This window comes from Cuculus canorus, chromosome 14, assembly GCF_017976375.1.
Source record: "Cuculus canorus isolate bCucCan1 chromosome 14, bCucCan1.pri, whole genome shotgun sequence".
Classification (NCBI taxonomy): domain Eukaryota; kingdom Metazoa; phylum Chordata; class Aves; order Cuculiformes; family Cuculidae; genus Cuculus; species Cuculus canorus.
Genome location: NC_071414.1, coordinates 1,489,057 through 1,514,520, shown reverse-complemented (window position 1 = coordinate 1,514,520; position 25,464 = coordinate 1,489,057). Strand labels below are relative to the sequence as shown.

Here is a 25,464-nt window from a genome sequence, read left to right as displayed (position 1 = left end):
CCCAACTGGCGAAAGGTAAGGAAGATAAGGAGCTGGACCAACTGATACCCCGGATGTTATGCCTCCAGAACGGACTAAAAGAGAATGAGAAGAGTGGGTCATAACCGGACCTCCCTCTCAGCTGCTCTGAGACCCCCACCGACGTCGACGTCATAGGAATACTGGAGCGTCTGCAGAAACTTCACTCGCAGCAACTTCGTGGAAATATCTATAAAGTCTTCATCACTGAACTCCGGACAGGTCGTAGAGTCCTTCTCAAACTTTTAGAGGATATTAATATCGGTCTAGACTTAAGCTTATACTCTTGATTTAGAGTTGTAATATTATAGATAGTAAGCTAACTGTTCAAGTGCTGTTCTGAGTCCTACTCTGTCTCCATCGGGGTGTGACAACAATGAACATGGTTTCACAGCTCTCTACCCTTACAGTCTAAGGGCAGGCAATGCCAATGTGGCAGAAGTCAAGCAAGCAGAGAAGACCAGCTGAGCCCAGCAAGGGAACTCCTCGCGGACTTCAAGGGCAAAAACGTATTGTGTCATGTCTGGAAGCAAAGTCAGGCTTTCCAGGAAGATTGCAGAGTCGATGTTCCACGCCTGCTGGTGTTTCAGAGCCATTTGGACAATGCCCTTCATAATATTCTTTAACGTTTGGGCAGCCGTGAAGTGCTCAGGCAGTTGCACTAAGATGATCCTTGTAGAGGATATTCTACTCTATTCTGTTCCATTCCATCTTCTTCCATCTCAAAACCGTTACTGCTGATATATTTCCAAGGAAATCCCAAGGAGACAGCCCACCTACACCCCTCTAAATAGCCAAGGAAAGCCTAGTGTGCTTTACTACTTTCCCCTACAGCAGATAAGATGCGCGCGGCTCCGTCTGCTCGCGCAGGGGAGGGAGTGGTCGCGGCAGGACGCGCACACCCCGCGCCGGGGAGGAGAGCGCCCGCAAGGAGCGCCCGAACCCCGCGTGGCAGCCGCTGCCCTCCGAGGACCCGCGCCGCCACCTGCCCCACCGGTCGTACGACAGCCACGCGTTCTGACCCGCGCCCACCGCCACCACCTTGGCCACCAGCGTGCCGGGCTCCCACGACCGCGACACCAGCACCACGCCCGACCCCGCCGAGCCCGCGGGTACAGCACCTGCTGAGCCTTATTGTTCTCGTCCACGATCTCCAGGCGCACCCACACAGTGTACTCAGACTCCTACTCCCGCTAGAGCGCCCTCGCCCCCACCGCGCTGCAGCAACTCTCAGACGACCTCTCCAGCCCTAACAAGAGATTCTCCCGCAGCCCTCGTTCAGAATAGTCCTACTCACCACATTGCTTCCTGTACGGCACCTCTGATGAGCACCTCGGAAAGCTCAGCAGTGTGCTGAAGCCCTCCAATACAGGAGACAACATTCCCCCTCTCACATGGTAAAAAACAGAATAAAATGTCTGGTTAGGAACTGCATCATACACCTGTACCCTCGAGCTGAAATCACCCCAGAAGCAGCTGATTTAGACCAAGAGGAGCTGGTTCCTCGGAATCTCAGTGAGAGTGAGAGAGACACAGTCACTCTCTCAGATGCCATTCACACGTTGTTCACTGTCACTCATGCTATGGGAGATCTGCTTAGATAATCCTCTATTCCTGTAGATGAGGAGAACTCTGGGCAGTCACTTCGGGCAGGATTCCAGGCACTCACAGCAGCCATGCAGATGCCCACCAAAAAAAAAAGAAAAAGTGCCCACGTCTCAGTCATTCAAGCAATCTTAGGGTTTCCATGCAAGAAAATGACTCTACTCCTCAGTTTTGCTGTCACGCTAAAAGAAGTTTGTACGTAGATTTCTTGTTCACACTTGGCTTTATCTCTAGCAGCAAGTGGGTGCTCCCTGCCAGCTCCATGGTTCCAGTGAGCTGTCTGAGTTTATCCTGCTCACCAGGGATTTTGGATCACAGCACAGCACAGCAAAGACGTGTGCCTTTCCAGATTAACTGGACTGTGGATCGCTCAGTTCTCCATGTACAATAGCCTTCAGTTCAGAATCCCTTCATTGGCCCTGGCTCAGGACTTATCTTTTTTATGGGGGCCTTGCAGAAGGCACAGCTCCAGTCCTCTGCATTTCCTGAGAGCAAAGCCTCTTCCTGGCTGCAGTTTTCACTCACCAAATGCCCACCTCCTTGTGCCCCCCTCAGTACGTCCCAAAAGGAAGATGTCTGCTGTCTTTGTGAAGTCCACCCCTCAAAACATTTAGAATCAAACCACTTTGAGATCAAAAAACACACAGCTGCCATCCACACCTGGAGCTCTCAGAAGAGTTGGAAATTTCACTCCCCAACTTTACTGATTTCCAGGGCCTTTCCACACACAAGGCCACTGTTCAAGGAGGCACAAGGTTCCTCTGACCTGGATCTAACTAGGCCCTGTCACAGACAGAGGCTCAGTGCTCGGAAGAGCCACAGAGGCCTGTTGGCAAATCGCTGCTCCCCAAAATTTTCCTGAATGCTCTGCTGGCTGTGTCTCCAAACTGAAGAAATGAACCTGCTCATCCTTATATCAGCCAAGGGACAACAGGAGAAAAAACATCCCAGCTTTCTGAAAAAAATTCAGAGAGCTTTCTCAAAATGAACATCTCCACAAAGACTGCCATCTCCACACAAGACATTCACGTGTTCTCTTTATTTCACTTTTACACACAAAGCTGTCTCAGTTTCCAACAGTACAGTTCATAACTGCAGCACAACACTGTAGAAGGGTTCCCAAACATTCCCTTATTATAGATGAGGTGACAGTCCTTCTTAACAGGAATCGGCAAGACAATGCTTAAACACAGTTCACAGAGTAGAAGGAGAAAGGGCAAAAAGGAGAAAGCAAATGCTCTAACACAAACCCAGAAAATCATAGTGGGACAGCTTTCCACTGTCATCAAGAAGCCTCTCAATTCAGAACAACAATTACAATTATTCAATGGCCATTTTCCAAGTTCATCTCCATGCTACCTTCAGACAAAGTCCTTTGAAGCAATTCCTGGTGCTTCTTCACTCTCCACCCAAAGACAATGAACGTGTTTTCACAACTCTCTACACCTAAAATCTATGAGCAGGCAATGCCACTGGGACAAAAGCCAAGCAAGAGGGGCAGAAGTCCATATGGGCCCTATAGAGAACTCCTTAAGGAGCTCAAGGGGGGAAATAAATTCTATCATCTCTGGAAGCAAGGTCAGGCATTGCAGGTAGATTGCAGACCTGTGGTTCGTTCCATTTGGCCTCACAGGGTCCGTCACAGAGTACTGAAGGAGCTTGCAGATGTTACAGCAGGATCCCTCTAAATCATCTACTAAAGACCTTAAGAGATTTGAGAGGTCCCTCCTGAAGGGAAGCTGGCCAGAGGTATTCCAGCTGTCCAGTACTATTGAAAGTCATATAAAGAATAATGCACTCGTCAGACACAGTCAAGTTCACTAAGGGAAAGTCTCTTTAAATCAATTTTATGTCCTTCTAAGTCACCTGGCTCATGCATACAGGGAGGTCAGTCGATTTTGTATTTATGGATTTTACTAAAGTATTTTATACTATCCCAGCAATCTTCTGGACACCGTGTCCAACCGTGACATGATCAGGTTCATGGTGCAGTGGCTGAAGAACTGCCTGAATTGCAGGGCTCGAAGGTGTGTTGTTACTTGGGCTACATCTACCTGGTGACTGCTCAGCAGTGGTGTTCTCATGGTTTAATTCTAGGGTCAGTTCAGTTAAATATATTTAATAATGATGGACAAGAGGGTAAACCACATCCTGGGAAGCATAAACACAGCATAACCAGGCAGTCAAGAGAGGGGATTATCCTGCTGCTTTCTACGTCAGTGCAGGCTCACCTTGAGTCCTGTGTGCAGTTCTGGGCCCGACCATTTGTGAAGGATGTTAAGTTACTGGAATGCTTCCAGAAGGGAGCTACAAGACTGGTGACAGGTCTGCAAGGAATGTTCTGTGAGGAGCACCTAAGGACTCAGTGTTTGCCTAGCTGGGAGAAAAGGAGGCTGAGAGAGGGAGGTTGGGATCTCTTCCCTCTCATATCAAAAACAGGACATATGGGAATGTTTCAAAACATTCAAGGGACGTTCAAGCAGTTGGATTAAGATGATATTTGCAGTTCCCTTCCAACTAAAAATTGTCCCATCCCATTCCAGAATCATGAATGCTGGCATATTTCCAAGGAAATTTAAAGGACACACCACTCTTAACAGACCAAGGAAGATATCATGCCCAACACTGCTCTCCCCTAGAGAAGAGGAGGCTTCTGGACTCAAAGGCTCAAATTGTCCATCTTGTGAGCTGAGATGCAATGCTGTGCACCACAATGGCTGGATAGGATCAACCCCCTCCTTCCCTGGGCACACACAGCCCACACATCTCAAACAGAGACATCCTGAACCCAGAGAAGAAGAGCCCTATGCATGCACCGTGTTGTAACAAAGTACTCACAACTCCCTTGATTTCCTGACCAAAATGATGGCTACGTGCATTTCAGTGAAGTCTAGTTTTGTCAGCTCGACCTTCACATTGTGTTACAGGACAGAATAAGAGGTTCATGGCCTTGCACAACAGCAAGTGACACAAGAACTAGGCTGGGAGTACTGGAATTAAACACATTCCTGAAACAGTCATAAATGGCTATAAAAAAAAGCCTGAAATATTGTTACCTGACTGCTGGTGTCCTTTGTTTTTTTGGAGGGGCAGACAACTTTTCTTGAGAGTTTGAATTTGAGGGAAATAAATGATGCTAGTTGCAAAGGCAGATGAACTGTGCAGGAAACATAACCACGGATCCCTTCCTGTCACTAGGCCTGAAGCTGCTGACTGTGCTGACTCCATCCTATGTAAAGGAAAGACTATTGAACTGCATCCCTGCATTCTCTGGTGTCACATCCTCCATGGTGAGAGGGTTATGGGGGAAAACCTGCTCATTGTCGGTGATCCCAGCCACAGCACAGCGCTGTGGTGGCAGGCTGGGCAGGATGGGCTTCAGGAACTCGAACTCGCTGTTGCCAGAGCCCGTCGTGAGGCTGATCTCGTAGCAATAGGGATGGGGCAGAGTCCCTGCAGAGGCTGCATCAGCCAGACTGCTCGGCAAGTTGTTGGCAGCATAAATCACATGGCCATCCTTCAGATCCTTTCTCTTGCACACCTTGAAAGCAATGAAGGCCGCCATGGATGCAAGAAAGAGCAGTGAGACAAAGACCAAGGAAATGATTAAATAGGTTGTCAGGGGGTCGTCCTCAACCTCCATGGTCAGGCTACTTTGTGGCAGGCGCACATCCGAAAAATCATTCAGCAGGAGTGCACTCAATGCTGCCGTGGCTGACAGTGGTGGCCGCCCGTTGTCCCGCACCAGGATGACAAGTTTCTGCTTCACTGCATCTCTCTCTGTCACTGGCCTCCTCAGACGCACCTCTCCACTTTGGGCACCCACCACAAACAGCCCGGGGTCAGTGGCCTTCAGCAAGTGGTATGAAAGCCATGAGTTCTGCCCAGAATCAGCATCAACAGCCACCACTTTGGTGACCAGGTACCCCGCCTCAGCTGACATGGGCACCAGCTCGCTGGATGCTGGGCTGCTGTCCTGGGCTGGGTGCAGCACCAGTGGGGCATTGTCATTCTCATCCACCACAACAAGGTGGACAGTGACATTGGCACTGAGGGGAGGAGATCCTGCATCAGAGGCGATCACCAGAACCTCAACCTTCTTCAGTTGCTCATAGTCCAGAGGCCACAGCACAAACACGTGCCCATTCACAGAGTTCACAGAGACACAGGGAGAGCTGGGAGGCTGCTCTGAATGGTGATCTGGTGCCAGGGAATAGGTCACCTTGGCATTGGGGCCTATGTCAGCATCTGAGGCATGGACAACTCCAACAAGAACAGTGGGGACATTGTTCTCACACACATACATGGTGTATGATGTCTGGTTGAAGACAGGTGCATTGTCGTTGACGTCAGAGATTTCCACCTTGAAGGTGTGTGTAGTGGTGAGAGGAGGTGACCCTGCGTCTGTTGCTATGACAATCAGGATGTACTGTGCTGTCTCCTCCCGGTCCAGTGTGCTCATGGTCACCAGCTCATAGTAATTCTTATAGGCCGGCCGAAGGGAAAATGACAGCTGGTCCTCAAGGGCACAGGAGATCTTCCCATTAGCACCAGAATCACGATCCTTAACATTAAAGAAAGCAACCACCGTCCCAGGTAATGCGTTCTCAGGGAGGGAGCTGCTGAAGGAGCTCACCACCAGCTCTGGTGCATTGTCATTCACATCCACAATCTCCACCAACACCTTGCAGATTGCTGAGAGTCCCCCACCGTCTGTCGCCCGCACACTCAGCTCACATTTCTCAGCTTCCTCGAAGTCCAGAGCCCTAATGAGCTTAATTTCACCGCTCTTGGGGTCAATCGCAAATGCTGTTTCGCTCTGGCCCACCTCTTGGCTGAAGTGATAGGAGATGTCCCCATTAGTTCCCGCGTCCAGATCAGTTGCCACCACCCTCAGAACGACAGAGCCCTCTCGGGCGTTTTCCAAAACCTGACCGACATACAGCTTCTGGGTGAAGATGGGAGCATTGTCATTTACATCTAGAACGACAACGTGAATTTGCGTTGTCCCACTCCTCGGTGGAGAGCCCCCGTCCACAGCAATGAGGCTGAAATCCATCTCTGCCTTATGCTCCCTGTCTAGAGCCTTTACCAGGACCAGTTCCACATATTTGTCTTCGTCACTCTGACTCCCAAAGGAGACACTAAAGTACTCGTTCTCGGGAGAGATGCTATAACCCTGGACGCTGTTGATGCCAATGTCCAGGTCCTGAGCCCCTTCCACAGGGAAGCGCGAGCCGGGACTGTTAATAGTTTCCAGGATCTTAAGCGTGACCTGCTCGTCCGGGAAACGGGGCGAGTGGTCGTTGATGTCCCGCACGGCCACCTCGATACGCAGGAACTGCAGCGGGTCGGCCAGCAGCAGCTCGAAGGGCAGCGTGCAGGCGGGCGCCTGGGCGCACAGCTCCTCCCGGTCGAGCCTCTCGGCCACGACGAGGCGGCCGGTGGCGCGGTCCAAGCGCAAGCGCTGCCGGCCGTCCTCCGAGGCCAGGCGGGCGCGGCGAGCCGAGAGCTGCGCCGGGGACAGCCCCGCGTCCTCGGCCACGTCGGCTACGAGCGAGCCGCTCGGCGCCTCCTCGGCTACGGAGTAGCGCAGAGGCTGGGAGCGAGCGTGCGGCAGCGAGAGGAGAGCGGAGAGACAAAGCACTTGCCTTGCGATCGCCATGGCGGGGCGGCGGGCGGGCTCCGGCGGGCGGCTCGGGCTCGCGGTCCTCGGCGGCGAGCGGCGCACGGCAGCGGCGAGGGCGGCGGCGAGGGCGAGCGGGCTCCCTGGGGCCGAGTGCGGCTGGCGGCCCGGCAGCGGCTGGCCCGGGGCCCCGCTCGCCGCTGCTCGCCGCCGCCCGGCTGCGCTGCGCTGGGCGGGGCCGGGCAGGGCTCGGGCGCCTCCCCGCCCGCAGCCGCTCGGCGCCGCCTTGGCCGGGAGCTCCCTCCTGCGGGCCGAGGCGGGACTGCGCCTCCCGGCACCGGCACCGCCAGCGCGCTGCCCTCTCGCCGAGACGGACGCTCCGTGAACCTCGCGGGGGAACCGGACGGCTTGGAAGGGCTCTAAAGGTACTTAGAGACCAGCCCTGAACTCCTGCGCCTGTGTAAGAATCCATGGCCACAGCTATTTAACATAAAGGGTACGTAAACAAACAAGAGAGGTTACAAATTAGGCGCCCTGATACACAAACGCGAACGACCCGGAGCTAACGGAGACAATAGAGGAAAGCCGTGGGATCTGTCGACACTGACCGACGGGCCATTAAAGGCACCATTCGAGTGTCAAGTGAAAGAGGTTCCACCAAACACTTTGTAAAGGAGAAGGGGCGGGAGGGAAGTTTTTCCAGGATTACCAAAAGGGGTCTTATAAGAAAGGGCAACCTGACTACCGAGATGCTCGAGACGGGATTCTGGGAATGGGAAAATGTGGTTATGGGATGATTAGAAGCAGGATCAGATTCGGTAGAAGGGTGACAGGGTAGAAGGTCAAGACTCGACTTAGAGGAACCACCGCGGAAAAACGGAGGGGAGAGCGAGGGTTCCCGAGCGGGACAGGGCACTGCGGGACAGGATCCGTGCCGACACCAGAGAAAAAGCCCAGGGTCAGGCTCTCACCCCAGACGCGATGCAGTGGTGATGCGCACAGCTGCCTCCAAGCGCAATCTGTCTTTTACGGGATAAGAAAACGAGGAGAGAAAAACATACAGCTTGCACTTTCGAATATTTCGCACCACACTGCCCTCGTTCAAAGAATCCCAATTCAAACAATATGTTCGGCGACAGTCCTTCTTAAGAGGACAGTCAAATCGGGATACCTTGTCACGGTCAAGAATCCTTCCAATTCAATAACAACAATGATGAAACCAAACTCAGCCAGGGGACAACAGAAGAGAAAATCTCCCAGCCTTTTGAAAATACATTCACAGAGCTTTCCCAGAACGAACATCTCTACAAAGACTGCTGTCTCCACACAAGGCATTCCCGTATTCTCCTTATTTCACTGTTACACACAAGGGTATCCCGCTTTACAATGGTACAGATTATAACTGCAGCACAGCACAGCCGGAGGATTTCCACATATTCCATGCCACACTGCCTTCATTCAAACAATCCGATAGCACAGATGGGGTGAGAGCCCTTATTCAGAGGAGTAGGCAAGAGAGTGTTCCAACACAGTTCACAGAGTAGAAGGAGATGCGGGAGGAGAATACCCTCTTTGTACCTAGAGACCAGACCTGAGCTCCTGCACCTGGCTAAGGATGCAAGGCAACAGCTATTTAAGATAAAAGGCAAGGCAAGGAAGAGAGGAGATAACGGAGACAATAGCAAAGTCCAGGAATCTGTAGACACTCAGCCATGTCCTAAAGGAGTCGTTCAATTTGCAACAGAAAGAGGTTCAATCAAAAGCTTTGTGAAATAGAAGGTGTCATAAATATTACCTTGGATGAACAGAAAGTGTGTCATAGAAGAGGGCAACTTTTTTTTTGTGGAACGTACCGAGGTTTTTCCTCCCGATTCCAAACTGCGAGGCAGCGCGAAACCGCTTTGAGCAGCATCTCTCGGACCTTAGATTCCCACAGAAAATCCCCCTCCACCTTGCTGCGTCTTCTGAAAATGTCCTGCTTCCAATTCCCTCTGAATCTCCCTGCATAAAATCTACTCCAAATGCACGGATTGATTCCCGAAATTCTGCTCTTGGCGTGGCTATTTCCTCGGCGACGACAATGACAAGTGATCTTCCACACACACGCGAGGGAGTTTCAAGTGGGTTTTATTGGGTTCATTACATCAGGCATTTGACTGTTAAAATGCGCGAGCGACAAGAAATATCACACTACTTTATCTCTCATTGCCGATTAACGAAGGGAAAAGAAAACAGAAAGCTACTCTAACGCCCTGTCTTCTACAGTGCCTCAAGTTTATTGTAAACAGGTTAGCCTGTTTCGCTGGGAAAACACAAACACTATTTTTAATTCTCTCCTACGTGATACTTAACAATCCGGGACTGTTCTGTTGAAATTTACGATAGAAAAGAAAACTAATCCATTGCTCAGAGACCACTCTGTACAGTACGGAGGATCTGTAATCTCCTGATCAAATGTGCAAAGAGTGCCAGTGTCAGCCGTGTCTAATATAATCGGCTTCTCCTTGTTAGTATGGAACAGCTTTGCAAGTACCACTCTGTTTTGATCAAGATATGCTTGGCCTGGTACTGAACAGACTGCAGAGAATTGAGACATGACTACAGAGCCCTCTCCAAAAGAAAAACAAACACAGAAAAGGTGATGTAGGAATAAGCTATCTTGAAGATGGGCTTCCAGGTTTCAGTGTTTCCCTTAATAATTAGAAGCAGCAGGGCTCTCACAGTCATACACCGAGTTTCGCGGTAATCAACATGCAACACAGTCCTCGTTCTCCATCCACGTCAGAATGACAAAAAAAATACAAGAAGAAAACAGTACTCGAGAAGGGGTTTGGTCTCTCACAGACGAGCATTGCACTTCCGTGGTCATTTTTTTGGTGAGGGTTTGGTGTCGCCGTTCTCTTTTCCCTGTGAGGACATTGGCCACGGACGACAGACACGTTCGCCTTCGTCGTCGGTTACTGAGGAGGGAGCCAAGGGTTTGGATCAGAATTGCCAAGGAGCTCCTTCCCCCTGTTTGCAGTGCAAGCTGCTTCCGCCCATCTGCGAGCCGTGTCTGCGGAGACGGGAGCTCTGCCCTGCAAGAACGGAGAGCACAGGTTGTCATTCTGGCGTTGAAGGGAGGCAGCAACAGCGAGGGGCTGAGAGGGCCCCTCTGAATGCGTCGTTTAATGTTGATATAGCAAGATGGAATCTCGTCTCCCCTAAGGCCACTGGGACTGCGGTTTTGACAACCAGATCGAGGTCCAGCTGCCCCCTACTTTGCGTTGGAAGACTTGATCTTAGGACACCACCCAGAGCTGGATGCAGCGGAGCGCGACAAGTCAGCACCTGGCGGGCAACTGAGTAGGGTCGAATTCCCCTGGGAGGCCACCCCAGCGGCTCCCACACCCTCTGGTCCCTCTCCTCCCACTCCAGGGGTACCTCCACCCCCAGATTCACAACACCGAGAGTCCCCAAGTGAGCGACACCCCTCCGCCGCCCCCTCGGCGCTGCTCCCTCCCCGCTGCCCACCTCGCCCCGGCCCGGGCGGGTCCCTCACCTCTGCAGCCCGGTCGCCGCCGTCGCCGAGGTTGGCCGCCTCTGTGGAGCAGAGCGAGCTCCGCTGCTCGGGCGGGCCGGGGGGCATCCCGTCGGGGAAGCAGGGCAGGAGGGGCCCGAGGAAGCGAAAGTCTCCGTCGAGGCTGCCGGCGGCGAAGCAGACGTCGTAGACGGAGGTGCGGGGCAGGGAGCCCGCGCTGCTGGTCGGGGCGGAGTGCGGGAAGGCGGGCAAGCCGTCGGCCGCGCCGCGCCGGGCCCGCCGCACCTTGGCCGCCACGGCGGCGCCCGCGGTGGCCAGGAAGAGGGCGGACACGCAGGCCAGGCAGACGGTGAGGTAGAGGGTGAGCGGCCCCTCGGGCTCGGCGGCCGGCGCCTCCTCGGCGCCCCGCAAATGGGCGTCGGAGAAGCCGCTGACCAGGGCGATGCCGAGGGTGGCGGTGGCGGAGCGCGGCGGCCGCCCGCGGTCTCGCACCAGCACGACGAGCCGGTGCCGGGGCGCGTCCCGCTCCGCCACGGCCCGCGCCGTGCGCACCTCGCCGCTGTGCAGCCCCACGCGGAACAGCCCCGGCTCCGTCGCCTTCCACAGCTCGTACGACAGCCACGCGTTCTGACCCGCGTCCGCGTCCACCGCCACCACCTTGGCCACCAGGTAGCCGGCCTCGGCCGAGCGCGGCACCAGCTCGCCCGCCGCCGCGCCGCTGCTCTCGGCGGGCGGGTGCAGCACCACGGGCGCGTTGTCGTTCTCGTCGCGCACCGCCACGCGCAGCACCGCCTGGGCGCTCAGCGGCGGAGAGCCGCCGTCGGCAGCGCGCACCGCCACCTCCAAGGCGCGCACCTGCTCGTAGTCCAGCGGCCGCAGGAGGAAGACGGCGCCGCTCTCGGCGTTCACCGACACCGCGGGCTGCTCCGCGCCCTCCTGCCGCACCAGCGCGTATCTCACGCGCCCGTTCGTTCCCGCGTCGGCGTCCGTGGCGCTCACGCTGCCGATGCGCACCATGGGGCTGTTGTTCTCTGACACCGACACGGTGTAAACCTCCTGCGTGAACTCGGGCGCGTTGTCGTTCACGTCCGACACCTGCACGGAGAGGCTGGTCCGCGAGCTCAGGCGCCTCCGGCCCCAGTCCACGGCCGTCACCGTGATGTTATACTCCGCCGTCCTCTCCCTGTCCAGCGCCGCCGTCGTCCTCAACTCGTAGTGCTGATCCGCCGTGGCGGTGAGGCTGAAGGGCAAGTCCCCGTCGATCGAGCACTCTGTTCTGCCATTGTCGCCGGAGTCGCGGTCCCGCACGCTCAACAGGGCCACCACGGTGCGGGGCGGCGCGTCCTCGGGAACGGAGGCCGAGTGCGAGGTAAGCGTTATCTCCGGGGCGTTGTCGTTCACGTCCAGTACCTCCACCTGCACTTTGCAATGCGCAGACAGTCCTCCGCCGTCAGTGGCTCTCACCGTTATCTCGTGGTGCTTCGCTTCCTCGAAGTCCACGTTGCTCGCCACCCGGATCTCCCCAGTGTCAGGGTTCAGTTGGAAGAGCTGCTGGGACCGCTCCGATATCTGACTGAAGCTGTAGCGCACTTTCCCGTAGGACCCTTCGTCGGGATCCGCGGCTGCGACTCTGACCACCAGCTGCCCCGGGGGACTGTTCTCGGCCAGCCGCACCTCGTAGACCTCTCGATCGAAGACCGGGGTGTTGTCATTGGCATCCAGCACCACGATCCGGACCTGAGCCGTTCCCGACCTGGGTGGCGAGCCCCCATCTGTTGCCGTGAGGAGTAAATTCAGTTGCGGCTGTTCTTCCCGGTCCAGCTGACGCTCTAGGACGAGCTCTGCGTATTTTTCTCCACCTTTCCCGATTCGAATATCGAGGGAGAAATGCGGACTGAAACCGAGGCTGTAGTTCTGCAAACCATTGATGCCCACGTCCTTGTCCTGGGCACTTTGCAGAGGGAAACGGGAACCAGGAGATGTCGTTTCCAGAATCTCTAAAACCGTTTGCTTCTCCGGGAAGACGGGGAAGTTGTCGTTGACGTCACGAATCTCCACCTCCCCTCGGATCAACTGCAAGGGATTTTCAAAGACTATCTTAAAGAAAACGGTGCACGTATCGCTCCTCGGACACATCTCCTCTCGGTCCAGCGATTCCTTTGCCGTCAGCACTCCCGTGTTTCGGTTGAGGTGGAAAAGCCGCTCGTTCCCCTCGGACACAACGCGCGCCTTGCGAGCCGCCAGCTGGCTCGGAGAAAGCCCCAGGTCCTCTGCAATATTGGCCACAAAGGAGTCCCTCTCCATCTCCTCCGCCAGGGAATAGCGGAGGGGTTCGGCCCCGCTCTGACACACGCAAACGCACACAAGCAACAAGATCACTTGCCTCTGCCGCTCTCTGCTCCGTCTCCCACTCGCTCTTACTCGCCACAAAAGCCATTCCCCGTCCTCCGTGATTAACAGCATTTTCAAGCGGCGTCCGAGGGAGATTTGGTCAGCAGTCCCGGGCTGAGGGGTCTGAAAGCCCCCGAGTTCCCCGGCTCCGTGTTCCGCCGCCCTTCCCGAGCGGCTCCCGCGGCTCTTTCTGTCTGCCGGTGCCTGCAAAGCCGGGGCGGGCAGAGGAACCCGCCGGTTCGCGGCCAACAGCCCCACCCAGCGTCGCACGGGAGAATAGTTCCTCTGCTGCTCCGGCAGCGCAGAGCCGCCAGCCCGGGCTTTGCTGCTGGAGGCTGCGCTCCCCGTGCCCAGACGGAGCCAAAAGGCGCAGTGGAAACGCTCTCTCTTCGCTAGGAAGCAGCTCCCTCCCCGCAGACAGAGCGCGGCTCTGGGCAGCTCCGCCCGGCTTTGAACCGCCAGTTCCTCGGGGTTTTCCTCTGGGTGGGCATTGCAAGATCTGCCACTTCCACAGGATACTTAGAGGGCTTTTCCTTCTCTTCTCTGCTTATTCATCAGCACAGGACCCTTAGCGAGTGGGGCGGGTCCCAAAAGAATAGGAGAGCTTGTGCCAGGGGGAAAGTTTCCCTAAAGAAATGTCTCCCTAACACCTTCACTCACCACTACTATAGAATAACAGTGCTGGTCTAGGTGATCAAACCCGAACTCCAGCACCTGAGGAAGGATTCATGGCCACAGCAATTTAACGTGAAAGACAAGGAATCAAAGGTTTTAAAGGTCCCTCTACTTAGAGACCGGACCTGAACTCCTGCACCTGGGTAAGGATGCAACGCCACAGCATCTGGAATAAAATGCAAGGAAACAAACAGGAGAGGTCACTAATTAGACCCCCAGATACACAAACACTAACGAGCAGGAGCATAAGGAGACAATCGCAAAGCCCAGGAACCTAATGACACTGAGCGATTGGGCATTAAAGGCCCTCTTCAAGTGTCAACTGTCAGAGGTTCAACCAGAACCAACAAACGGGGGGGGGGGAAGGAAATATCCTGGATTATCAGAAAAGGCCTCATAGGAAAGGGGAAATAGATTACGAGCTGTTTGAGAGGGATTGTGGGAGCACGCAAATCTTATTATGGGATGAGTAGAGGCAGGATCAGAGTCGGTAAAAGAGAGAGGTCAGGAGTTGAACTGGAGGAACATTTGTGGGGAAAGCGGTGGGACAGCGAGGAGTCCCAAGTGTGGCCGTGCAGTGTGAGCCGGGATCCGTGCCAAGACCAGAGAAAAAAGCCCAGAGTCAGGATGTCAACAGCAAAGAGATTTGGCTTCTACCGCCACTGCTCCTGCGCATCCCAAGGCGAGCACTAGCAAAAGTGTATGCAAAACTAAACCACGCTTTTCCAAACTCATGTCAATTCCACATTCAGATGAAGTCCTTTGAAGCAACTCCTGGACTTTCCTCACACTCCAGCCAAAGATGCTGAACCTATTTCTCACAACTCTCTACACTTACAGTCTATAAGCAGGCAATGACAGAGGGTCAAAAGTCAAGCAGGAGGGGCAGAAGACCAGATGGGCCCAACAGGGAACTCCACGTGGAGCTCAAGGGGAAAAATAAATTTGTATAAAAATGTGTCATCTGTGGAAGCAAGGCCAGGCTTTGCAGGAAGATCGTAGAGCTGTGGTTCGTGTATGCAGGGAGAAGACGCCAATGGCCAAAGCTCAATGGTTCTCCTACCTCACTCTTCCTAATACTCGCAGAACTTGGGCTGCCTGATCTACTGAGTCAGAGGACCATGAGGGCACGAACAGCGACTTTCCTTTGGTGGTGGACACTGAAATTGTAAGGGACCAGCTGTAATATAGGAATGCTTACAGTACCATGGGGCCTGATGGGATTCATCCAAGTGTACCGAGGGAACTAGTGGATGCTACAGCACAACTACGCTCAATCATTTATCAAAAGCCTTGGGAGTCTGGGGAGGACCCTGCTGACTGGAAACTGGCCACTGGAATTCCAGCTAACAAGAAGACCATTAGGACAGAGCCAGGAAATTACAGTCCTGGGAGTCCAACCTTAGTGCCTGGAAAAATCATGGAGAAGATCATAATGGGTAGTACTGAAATGCATTTAAAGTATAATCCAAATACCGGATAGAGTCAAATTGTGCTCAAAAAAGCTAAGTCCTCTTCAAATTAATTGGATATCCTTCTATGACAGTTCACTCACCTCATGGACAAAGGGAAGGTGGTAGATGTAGTGTTTCTGGGTTTTAGCATTTGATACAGCTCCTCACAGCAACCTTCTGGACACCCTATCCAACTGCGAGATGAGCACGTTCATGGTGCAGTGTGTGAAGAACTGGCTGAGGGCTCTAAGGGTGGGTCACGAGGCTGCCCAGGGAAGCGGCTGAGTCACCAACCCTGGACATAGCACTTAAGGACATGGTTTAGTGGTGGACTTGGCAGTGCTACGGTAACAGTAGTACTCAATGTTGCCCAGGGGCTTTTACAACCTAAAGGACTCTATGACTCTGGTTGACTTATCAAGTAGATCATTCACTCCTCAGTGCACAGCATTCTTTTCCAGACCAGCTCAGAACTTGGCTTCTATCAGGACCCATTTGTGGAAGGGACAGCTGCATCCCCACGCAGTTCCTGAGAGAAAAGTCTCTCTCTGGTAGCAGTATTTGCTCACCAAATGCCCATCTCCAGACACTCCCCCAAATTTTTCCATATAAGAACAAGTATGCCCTCTTAGTGCAATCCGTCTTCTGAAACTCCTACATCTTTAGTGTCACAAACACTTTGTACTCGAACACCTCACAGATGCCACCCCCAGATGGACCTGTCAGGAGAGTTGGGAATGTCATGCCCTCACCTTACAGCTTTGCAGAGGCCTTTGCACACCCAGGGACCCTCTTAGGGGAGGGACCAAGTTCCCATGACTTGAATCTAAGTCCTGTCAAAGACTGTGCTGTGAAGACATGCAGAATCCTGCCAGCAAATCCCCTGCTCCCCTCATTCCTCTGAATGCTCTATAAGCTGTGTCTCCAAACTGAAGAAATGTACCTGCTCAGCTTTACCTCAGTCAAGGGACAAATGGATTAAAAACCTCACAGCTGTTGAGAAATATTCACAAAGCTTTCCCAGAATGAACACGCCTACAAAGACTGCTGTCTCCACACAAGGCATTCACATGTTCTTTGTATTTCACTTTTACACACAAATCTGTCCCAGATTACAACAGTACAGTTCATAACTGCAGAACAACACTGTGGGAGGGTTCCCAAACATTCCCTGACAGTCAAAAATTCCCTTATTATAGATGGGGTGACAGTCTTTCTTAAGAGGAATCAGCAAGACAATTGCTCAAACACAGTTCACAAAGTAGAAGGAGAAAGGACAAAGAGGAGAAAGCAAATGCCCTAACAGAAACCCAGAAAATCACAGTGGGACAGCTTTCCACTCCCATCAAGAAGCCTCTCAACTCAGAACAACAATGACAAGAGGAAACTCAATGGTCCTTTTCCAAGTTCCTCTACATGCTACCTTCAGACAAAGTCCTTTGAAGCAATTCCTGGTGCTTCCTCACTCTCCCCCCAAAGACAACAAACGTGTTTTCACAACTCTTTACACTTGCAGTCTATGAGCAGGAAATGCTTCAAGCAAGAGGGGCAGAAGCCCAGCTGAGCCCAACAGGGAACTCCTTAAGGAGCTTAAGGGTGAATATAAATTGTAGCATCTCCGGAAGCAAGGTCGGGCTTTGCAGGAAGATTACAGACTTGTGTTTTTTCTATGCAGGGAGAAGACACCAAAGAACAAAGGCCAGTTAGAACAAAGCTCAGTAAACTGGCCAGTGCTGTGTCAGACATCAAGAAAGACTTTTCCAATATGATCATAGCAGAAGGAGGTCTAAAGAAAAGACTGGACTGATACTTGTTGAAGATGGTCACGTGACCTTGGGCTGACCCGTCCACTGAGTTGGAGGACCATGATGGTGGGAACAGTGACTTTTCCTTCATGGATGCTGAAATTGTCAGATATCAGCTGTATCAGCTGAATGAATATCAGCTAAATACAAGTACATTTGGCTGATGGGGTTCATCCCAGAATACTTGAGGAGCTTGCAGATGTTACGGCAGGACCCCTCTACATCATCTACTAAAGATCTTAAGAGTTTTGAGAGGTCCCTCCTGAAGGGAAGCTGGCCAGAGGTATTCCAGCTGTCCAGTACTGCTGAAAGTTGTTTAAAGGATAATGCACTCATCAGGCACAGTCAATGTGTTCACCAAGGGAAAGTCTCTTTAAATCAGTTTTACGTTCTTCTATGTCACCTGGCTCATGCATATGGGAAGGTCAGTGGATTTTGTATTTTTAGATTTTAAGGTATTTTATTCTGTCCCAGCAATCTTCTGGACACCGTGTCCAACTGTGACATGAGCAGGTTCACGGTGCAGTGGCTGAAGAACTGCCTGACTTGCAGGGCTCAAAGGTGTGTAGTTACTTGGGCTACATCTACCTGGTGACTGCTCAGCAGTGGTGTTCTCAGGGTTCAATTCTAGGGTCAGTTCAGTTAAATATATTTAATAATGACAGACAAGAGGGTAAACCACATTCAGGGAAGCATAAACACAGCATAATCAGCCAGCCAAGAGAGGAGATTATCCCGCTGAATTCAGTGTTGGCGCAGCCTCACCCTGAGTCCTGTGTGCAGTTCTGCGCCTGACCATTTATGAAGGATGTTAAGGTATTAAGGTACTGGAATGCTTCCAGAAGGGAGCTACAAGGCTGGTAACAGGCCTGCAAGGAATGTTCTGTGAGGAGCACCTACGGACTTAGGGTTTGCTGAGAGAGGGAGGTAGTGATCTCTTCCCTCTCATATAAGACAACAGGACATGTGGTAATGTTTCAAAGCTGCATCAGGGGAGGTTCAAGCTGTTGGATTAAGATGATATTTGCAGGTCACTTCCAACTAAAATATTCTATTCAGTTCCATCCCATTCCAACATCATGGCATATTTCCAGGGAAATTCCAAGGACACAGCCCTCTTACAGGACAAAGGAAGATCTCATGCCCAACACTGCTCTCCTGTAGAGAAGATTAGACTTCTCTTCCCAAAGGCTCAAATTGTCCATCTTGTGAGCTGAGCTGCAATGCTGTCCACCACAATGGCTGGATAGGATCAGCCCCTTCCTTCCCTGGGCACACATCGCCCACACATCTCAGACAGAGACATTCTGAACCCAGAGAAGAAACAGCTCTATGCACGCACCATGTTGTAACACAGTACTCGCAACTTCCGTCATTTCCTGACCACAACGATGGCTACACGCATTTCATTGAGGATTTGATTTGTCAGCCTGACCTTGACGTTGTGTTACAGCACGGAATAAGAGGCTCTCTTATTCAGGTAACACTGTTACCTGACTGAGGGTGTCTTTTGTTTTGTTTGTTTTTTTTAGGGGGGGAGACAACCTTTCTTCTGAGTTAGAATTTGAGGGAAATCAATGATGCTAATTGCAAATGCAGATGAACTCTGCAGGAAACATAACGACAGATCCCTTCCTGTCACCAGGCCTGAAGCCTCTGGCTGTGCTGACTCCATCCTAGATAAAGAAAAGACTATTGAACTGTTCAGCAGAGAGCATCGCTGCATTCTCTGGTGTCACATGCTCCAAGGTGAGAGGAATATGGGGGAAAAGCTGCTCATTTTCAGCGTCCCCGGCCACAGCACACCGCTGTGGTGGTAGGCTGGGCAGGATGGGCTTCAGGAATCTGAACTCGTTGTTGCCCGATTTTGTCATGAGGCTGATCTCATAGCAATAGGGATGGGGCAGGGTAGCTGCAGAGGCAGCATCAACCAGGCTGCTCTGCAAGTTGTTGGCAGCATAAATCACATGCATATTCTTCAGATCCTCTTTTGCACACCTTGCAAACTATGAACGCTGCCATGGATGCGAGGAAGAGCAGTGAGACAAAGACCAAGAAAATGATTAAATAGGTAGTCAGAGAGTCTTCCTCATCCTTTGTGGTCAGGCTGCTGTGTGGTAGGCGCACATCCAAGAAGTCATTTAGTAAAAGGGCACTCAGTGCTGCCATGGCAGACAGTGGTGCCTGTCCATTGTCTCACACCAGGATGACAAGCTTCTGTTTCACCGCATCTCTTTCTGTCACTGGCCTCCTCAGATGCACGTCTCCACTTTGGGCACCCACCATAGTCCAGAGGCCGCAGTACAAACATGTGCCCATTCTCAGAGTTCACAGAGATGCAGGAGCAGGGAGGCTGCTCTGAGGGGTGGGATTGTGCCAAGGAATAGGTCACCTTGGCATTAGGCCCCACGTCAACATCTGAGGCACTGACTGCTCCAATAAGAAACATGGGAACACTGTTCTCATGCATGTACATGGTGTATGATGTCTGGTTGAAGACAGGTACATTGTCGGTGGCATCAGAGATGACAAGCTTCTGCTTTACCGCATCTCTCTCTGTCACTGGCCTCCTCAGACGCACCTCCCCTCTTTGGGCACCCACCACAAACAGACCAGAGTCGGTGGCCTTCTGCAGGTGGTAGGAGAGCCACGAATTCCACCTAGAATCAGCATCAACAGCCCCCACTTTGGTGGTTAAGCACCCCACCTCAGCCGACATGGGCACCAGCTTGCTGGCAAACAGCCAGATGCATCAGACACCTGAAGCCTCAAGCTGAATTGACCTGAAAAGCAGCTGTTCTAGACCAAGAGGTGCTGGTTCCTCAGGATCTCAATGGGTGACAAAGCCACTCTCTCATATGTCATTCACATCTTGTTCATTATCGCTCACACTAGTGGAAGAGGTCTGCATAGATAATCCTCTGTCCCTTTAGATGAAGGGAACACTGAGCAGAGTAGCTTCACACAGGACTCCAGCCATGCACAACACGCCATGCAGACCGCGGTCACAGAACAGAAATAGTGCTCCTGTTACTGTCATGCAATCCCATTTAGGACTTTCCTGCAAGAAAGCAATTCCATTCCTCATTTCTGGTGTTACATTAAAGACGTCCACCTGCAGACTTGCTTGCACGTGCTTTCTCTCTGGCAGTGGCAAGTGGGTGCTGCCTCCAGGCTCCATGGTTCCGGCGAGCTGGCTGAATTTATGTTGCTGACCAGGGATTATGCAGCACAACACAGCACAGCAAACTCCCGGGCCTTTCCAGAATATCTGGATTTTTGGTCACTTAGTCCTCCTAAGTACAACGTTTTTCCACTCAGCATCACTTCAGCAACCTTGGCACAGGACTTACCTTTTATGAGGGCTGTGTAGAAGGTTCTAAGCATTTCCTGAGAAAAGCCTCCTAGAAGCAGTTTTCACTCACTAAATTCCCACTTCTTGCTGCTCCCCTAAATATATACGCAAAGGAAGATGAATACTGTCTTTATGCAACCCATCCCTCAAAACATTCACAATCAAAACACTGGGTGCTTGAAAACCTCACAGATGTCATCTGCAGCTGGAGCTGTCAAGAGAGTTGGAAAAGACACCCAAACACCACCTCACTGCTTTGCAGAGGCCTTTGCACACACTGGGTCCCTGTTCGGGGACGGACCAGCCTTCCCTGAACTTGATCTACCTGGAACCACAGATGCCTGCCAGAAAAACCCTGTGCCCTACAAATTCTCTGAATGCTCTACCGACTGTGCCTTGAAACAGAAGAATTGGACTCACTTGACCTTAGCTCAGTCAAGGGAAAACAGGAAAAAGATACGCACAGCCTTTGGAAGACCAGAGCTTTCCCAGAAGGAACATCTCTTCAAAGAATGCTGTCTCCACACAAGCAATTCAGTTGTTCTCTTTATTTCACTTCTACACATAACGGCATCCCGGCTTACAACAGCACAGTTTGTAACTGCAGCACAACACAATGGGAGAGTTTCTGAATACTCCAGGCCAGTGAGAAAATACAGTATTATAGACGAGGTGTCAGTCCCTCTTTAGAGGAAGAGGCAAGAAAGTGCTCAAACACAGTTCACAGAGTAGAAGGAGAAAATGCAAAAAGGAGAAGGTAATGCTCTAACACAAACCCATAAAAGCAGATCAAGACAGCTTTCCACAATTCCTGGATGTCAGCCAGTACCTGCTTCCCTGGGCAGACTTTGTGCAGCATACGCAGTCACAAAACTGCTGGGTGGACAGAGAGAGTGATCAGAAGGCAAAACACACGGAGCCCACACATCTCAAACATAGATACCCAGAACCCACAGAAGAAACAGCCCCAGGCACGCCTAAGGTTGTAACACAGTACTCACAACTTGCTTGCTTTTCTGACTCAGAATAAGGAATATATGCATTTCAGTGAGGCTATGAATTGTCTGCCCTACCTTCTAATCATATTACAGCAAAGAATACAGCAGAGAATGTCCACAGCCCAGCCAGCAGCAAGGGAGATAAGAACTGGTTCAGCAGCAATGGAATGAACCCCCTTCCTAAAGAATTGAATGCATGGCTGTAACAGTACTGAAACATTGTAACCTGTCTTAGGAGGGAATTTTCTTTTGTTTGATCTTTTGAGGGGGAGACAACATAATTTCTTACATACAATTTCAGGGAAAACAATGATGCCAATTGCAAATGCAGATTAAAACTGCAGAAACCATTGTCACATGCTGCAGGGCGAATGCCTTCTTATTGTGAGTCCTGAAGACGCTGGCTGTCCTGATACCATGCTAGTCAAAGACTATTGAACTGTTCTGCAGAGAGCATCCCTGCATTCTCTGGAAGCATGTCCTCCATGGTGAGAGTGCCATGGAGGAAATCCTGTTCACCATCAGAGCCCCCGGTCACAGTACAGCGCTGTGGTGGCAGGTTGGGCAGGATGGGCTTCAGGAACTTGAACTCGCTGTTGCCAGAGCCCGTCGTGAGGCTGATCTCGTAGCAATAGGGATGGGGCAGGGTCCCTGCAGAGGCTGCCTCAGCCAGGCTGCTCTGCAAGTTGTTGGCAGCATAAATCACATGGCCATCCTTCAGATCCTTTCTCTTGCACATCTTGAAAGCAATGAAGGCCGCCATGGATGCAAGAAAGAGCAGTGAGACAAAGACCAAGGAAATGATTAAATAGGTTGTCAGGGGGTTGTCCTCAACCTCCATGGTCAGGTTGCTGTGTGGCAGGCGCACATCCGAAAAATCATTCAGCAGGAGTGCACTCAATGCTGCCGTGGCTGACAGTGGTGGCCGCCCATTGTCCCGCACCAGGATGACAAGCTTCTGCTTCACTGCATCTCTCTCTGTCACTGGCCTCCTCAGACGCACCTCCCCACTTTGGGCACCCACCACAAACAGACTAGGGTCAGAGGCCTTCAGCAAGTGGTATGAAAGCCATGAGTTCTGCCCAGAATCAGCATCAACAGCCACCACTTTGGTGACCAGGTACCCCGCCTCAGCTGACATGGGCACCAGCTCGCTGGATGCTGGGCTGCTGTCCTGGGCTGGGTGCAGCACCAGTGGGGCATTGTCATTCTCATCCAGCACAACAAGGCGGACAGTGGCATTGGCACTGAGAGGAGGAGACCCTGCATCAGACGCGATCACCAAGACCTCAACATGCTTCAGCTCTTCATAGTCCAGAGGACGCAACAAAAACACATGACCGTTCTCAGAGTTCACGGAAATAAAGGAGCTGGGAGGCTGCTCTGCAGTGTGAACTGGTGCCAGGGAATAGGTCACCTTGGCATTGGGCCCAATGTCAGCATCTGAGGCATGGACAACTCCAACCAGCATCGTGGGAATATTGTTCTCACGCACATACATGGTGTACGATGTCTGGTTGAAGACAGGTGCATTGTCGTTGACGTCAGAGATTTCCACAGTGAAGGTGTGTGTGGTGGTGAGAGGAGGTGACCCCATGTCTGCTGCTCTGACAGTGATGATATACTGTTCTTTCTCTTCCCGGTCCAGTGTGCTCATGGTCACCAGCTCATAGTAATTCTTATAGGCCGAACGGAGGAAGAATGACAGCTGGTCCTCAAGCGCACAGGTGATCTTCCCATTAGCACCAGAATCACGATCCTTAACATTAAAGAAAGCTACCACCGTCCCAGGTAACGCGTTCTCAGGGAGGGAGCTGCTGAAGGAGCTCACCACCAGCTCTGGTGCATTGTCATTCACATCCACAATCTCCACCAACACCTTGCAGATTGCTGAGAGTCCCCCACCGTCTGTCGCCCGCACACTCAGCTCATGTTTCTCAGCTTCCTCAAAGTCCAGAGCCTTGATGAGCTTAATTTCACCGCTCTTAGGGTCAATTGCAAATGCTGATTCGCTCTGGCCCACCTCTTGGCTGAATTGATAGGAGATGTCCCCATTAATACCTGCGTCCAGATCAGTTGCCATCACCCTCAGAACGACAGAGTCCTCGGGGGCATTTTCCAAAATCTGACCAATGTACCGGTCCTCTGTGAAGACTGGAGTGTTGTCATTGACATCCAGAACGATAATGCGGATTTGGGTGGTGCCACTCCTCGGTGGAGAGCCACCATCCGTAGCAATGAGACTAAAAACAACGTCAGTCTGCTCCTCTCTGTCTAGAGGCTTTTCTAAAACCAGTTCAACATATTTGTCCCCCGCAGCCCGACTCCCAAAGGAAACACTAAAGTACTCGTTCTCGGGTGAGATGCTGTAACCCTGGACACTGTTAATGCCGACATCGGAGTCCTGAGCCACCTCCATCGCGAAACGCAAGCCCGGGTTGCTGTTCTCCGCTATCTTAAGCGTGACCTGCTCGTCCGGGAAACGGGGCGAGTGGTCGTTGATGTCCCGCACGGCCACCTCGATGCGCAGGAACTGCAGCGGGTCGGCCAGCAGCAGCTCGAAGGGCAGCGTGCAGGCGGGCGCCTGGGCGCACAGCTCCTCCCGGTCGAGCCTCTCGGCCACGACGAGGCGGCCGGTGGCGCGGTCCAAGCGCAAGCGCTGCCGGCCGTCCTCCGAGGCCAGGCGGGCGCGGCGAGCCGAGAGCTGCGCCGGGGACAGCCCCGCGTCCTCGGCCACGTCGGCTACGAGCGAGCCGCTCGGCGCCTCCTCGGCTACGGAGTAGCGCAGAGGCTGGGAGCGAGCGTGCGGCAGCGAGAGGAGAGCGGAGAGACAAAGCACTTGCCTTGCGATCGCCATGGCGGGGCGGCGGGCGGGCTCCGGCGGGCGGCTCGGGCTCGCGGTCCTCGGCGGCGAGCGGCGCACGGCAGCGGCGAGGGCGGCGGCGAGGGCGAGCGGGCTCCCTGGGGCCGAGTGCGGCTGGCGGCCCGGCAGCGGCTGGCCCGGGGCCCCGCTCGCCGCTGCTCGCCGCCGCCCGGCTGCGCTGCGCTGGGCAGCGCCGGGCCGGGCTCGGGCGCCTCCCCGCCCGCAGCCGCTCGGCGCCGCCTTGGCCGGGAGCTCCCCCCTGCGGGCCGAGGCGGGACTGCGCCTCCCGACACCGGCACCGCCGGCGCGCTGCCCTCTCGCCGAGCCGGACGCTCCGTGATCCTCGCGGGGCACCCGGGCGGCTTGGAAGGGCTCTAAAGGTACTTAGAGACCAGCCCTGAACTCCTGCGCCTGTGTAAGAATCCATGGCCACAGCTATTTAACATAAAAGGCACGGAAACAAACAAAAGAAATTTCAAATTAGGCGCCCTGATACACAAACGCGAAAGATCCGGAGCTGATGGAGATAATAGGAAAGCCCATTGATCCTCGCGGGGCTCCCGGACGGCTTGGAAGGGTGTAAAGACACCTGTGGTCAGAGACCAGACCTGAATTCCTGCGTCTGGCTAAGGATGCAAGGCCACAGCTCTTTAATTTAAAATGCAAGGAAACGAACAGGAGAGGTCACTAATTAGAGCACAGATACACAAACACCAGCCTACAGAAGACAATGGCAAAGCCCAGGGATCTAAGGGCGCAGAGCGATGGGCCGTTATAGGCACCATTCAAGTGTCAACTGCAGAGGGTTCAAACAAAAGCTTTGTAAATTAGGGTTTTTTTCTGCAACGGACGGAGGTTGTTCCCCCGGATTCCAAACTGCGAGACGGCGCGATGGGGCTTTGAGCCGCATCTCTCAGACCTCAGCTTCCCACCTGTCACATTAGTGAATTTGTTCATTAAAGTTTAACGTAGGGAAAACAAAACGGAATGCTGCTCTAACGTTCTATCTTCTACAATGCCTCAAATTTATTGTAAACTGTTTAGACGTTTCTCTGAATCTCCCTGCATAAAATCTACTCAAAATGCATTCCCGAAATCCTGCTCTTGGCGTGGCTGTTTCCTCGGCGACGACAGAGAAAAGTGATCTTTCACAC

The 25,464-nt window shown here is 52.8% G+C and overlaps 3 protein-coding genes across 3 annotated transcripts; all 3 read right to left on the bottom strand.

Annotated features, from left to right (window-relative positions):
• Positions 1-2,535: 2,535 nt before the first annotated feature.
• On the bottom strand, positions 2,536-7,303 carry LOC104054821 (protocadherin beta-15-like). Its single transcript, XM_054079994.1, has one exon. It carries the CDS (start codon positions 7,286-7,288, stop codon positions 4,853-4,855), a length of 2,436 nt encoding a protein of 811 aa, XP_053935969.1. The 5' UTR covers positions 7,289-7,303; the 3' UTR covers positions 2,536-4,852.
• Positions 7,304-10,072: 2,769 nt separating this feature from the next.
• LOC128853666 (protocadherin beta-15-like) lies at positions 10,073-16,817 on the bottom strand. The gene is made up of 2 exons (XM_054079961.1): positions 10,791-16,817; positions 10,073-10,326 (listed from the first exon to the last, which is right to left on the bottom strand). The coding sequence occupies exons 1-2, from the start codon at positions 13,230-13,232 to the stop codon at positions 10,207-10,209; spliced, it is 2,562 nt and encodes an 853-aa protein (XP_053935936.1). The 5' UTR covers positions 13,233-16,817; the 3' UTR covers positions 10,073-10,206.
• Positions 16,818-18,434: 1,617 nt separating this feature from the next.
• Positions 18,435-24,658, bottom strand: LOC128853664 (protocadherin beta-4-like). The gene has a single exon (XM_054079960.1). It carries the CDS (start codon positions 24,302-24,304, stop codon positions 21,872-21,874), a length of 2,433 nt encoding a protein of 810 aa, XP_053935935.1. The 5' UTR covers positions 24,305-24,658; the 3' UTR covers positions 18,435-21,871.
• Between the last annotated feature and the right edge of the window lie 806 nt (positions 24,659-25,464).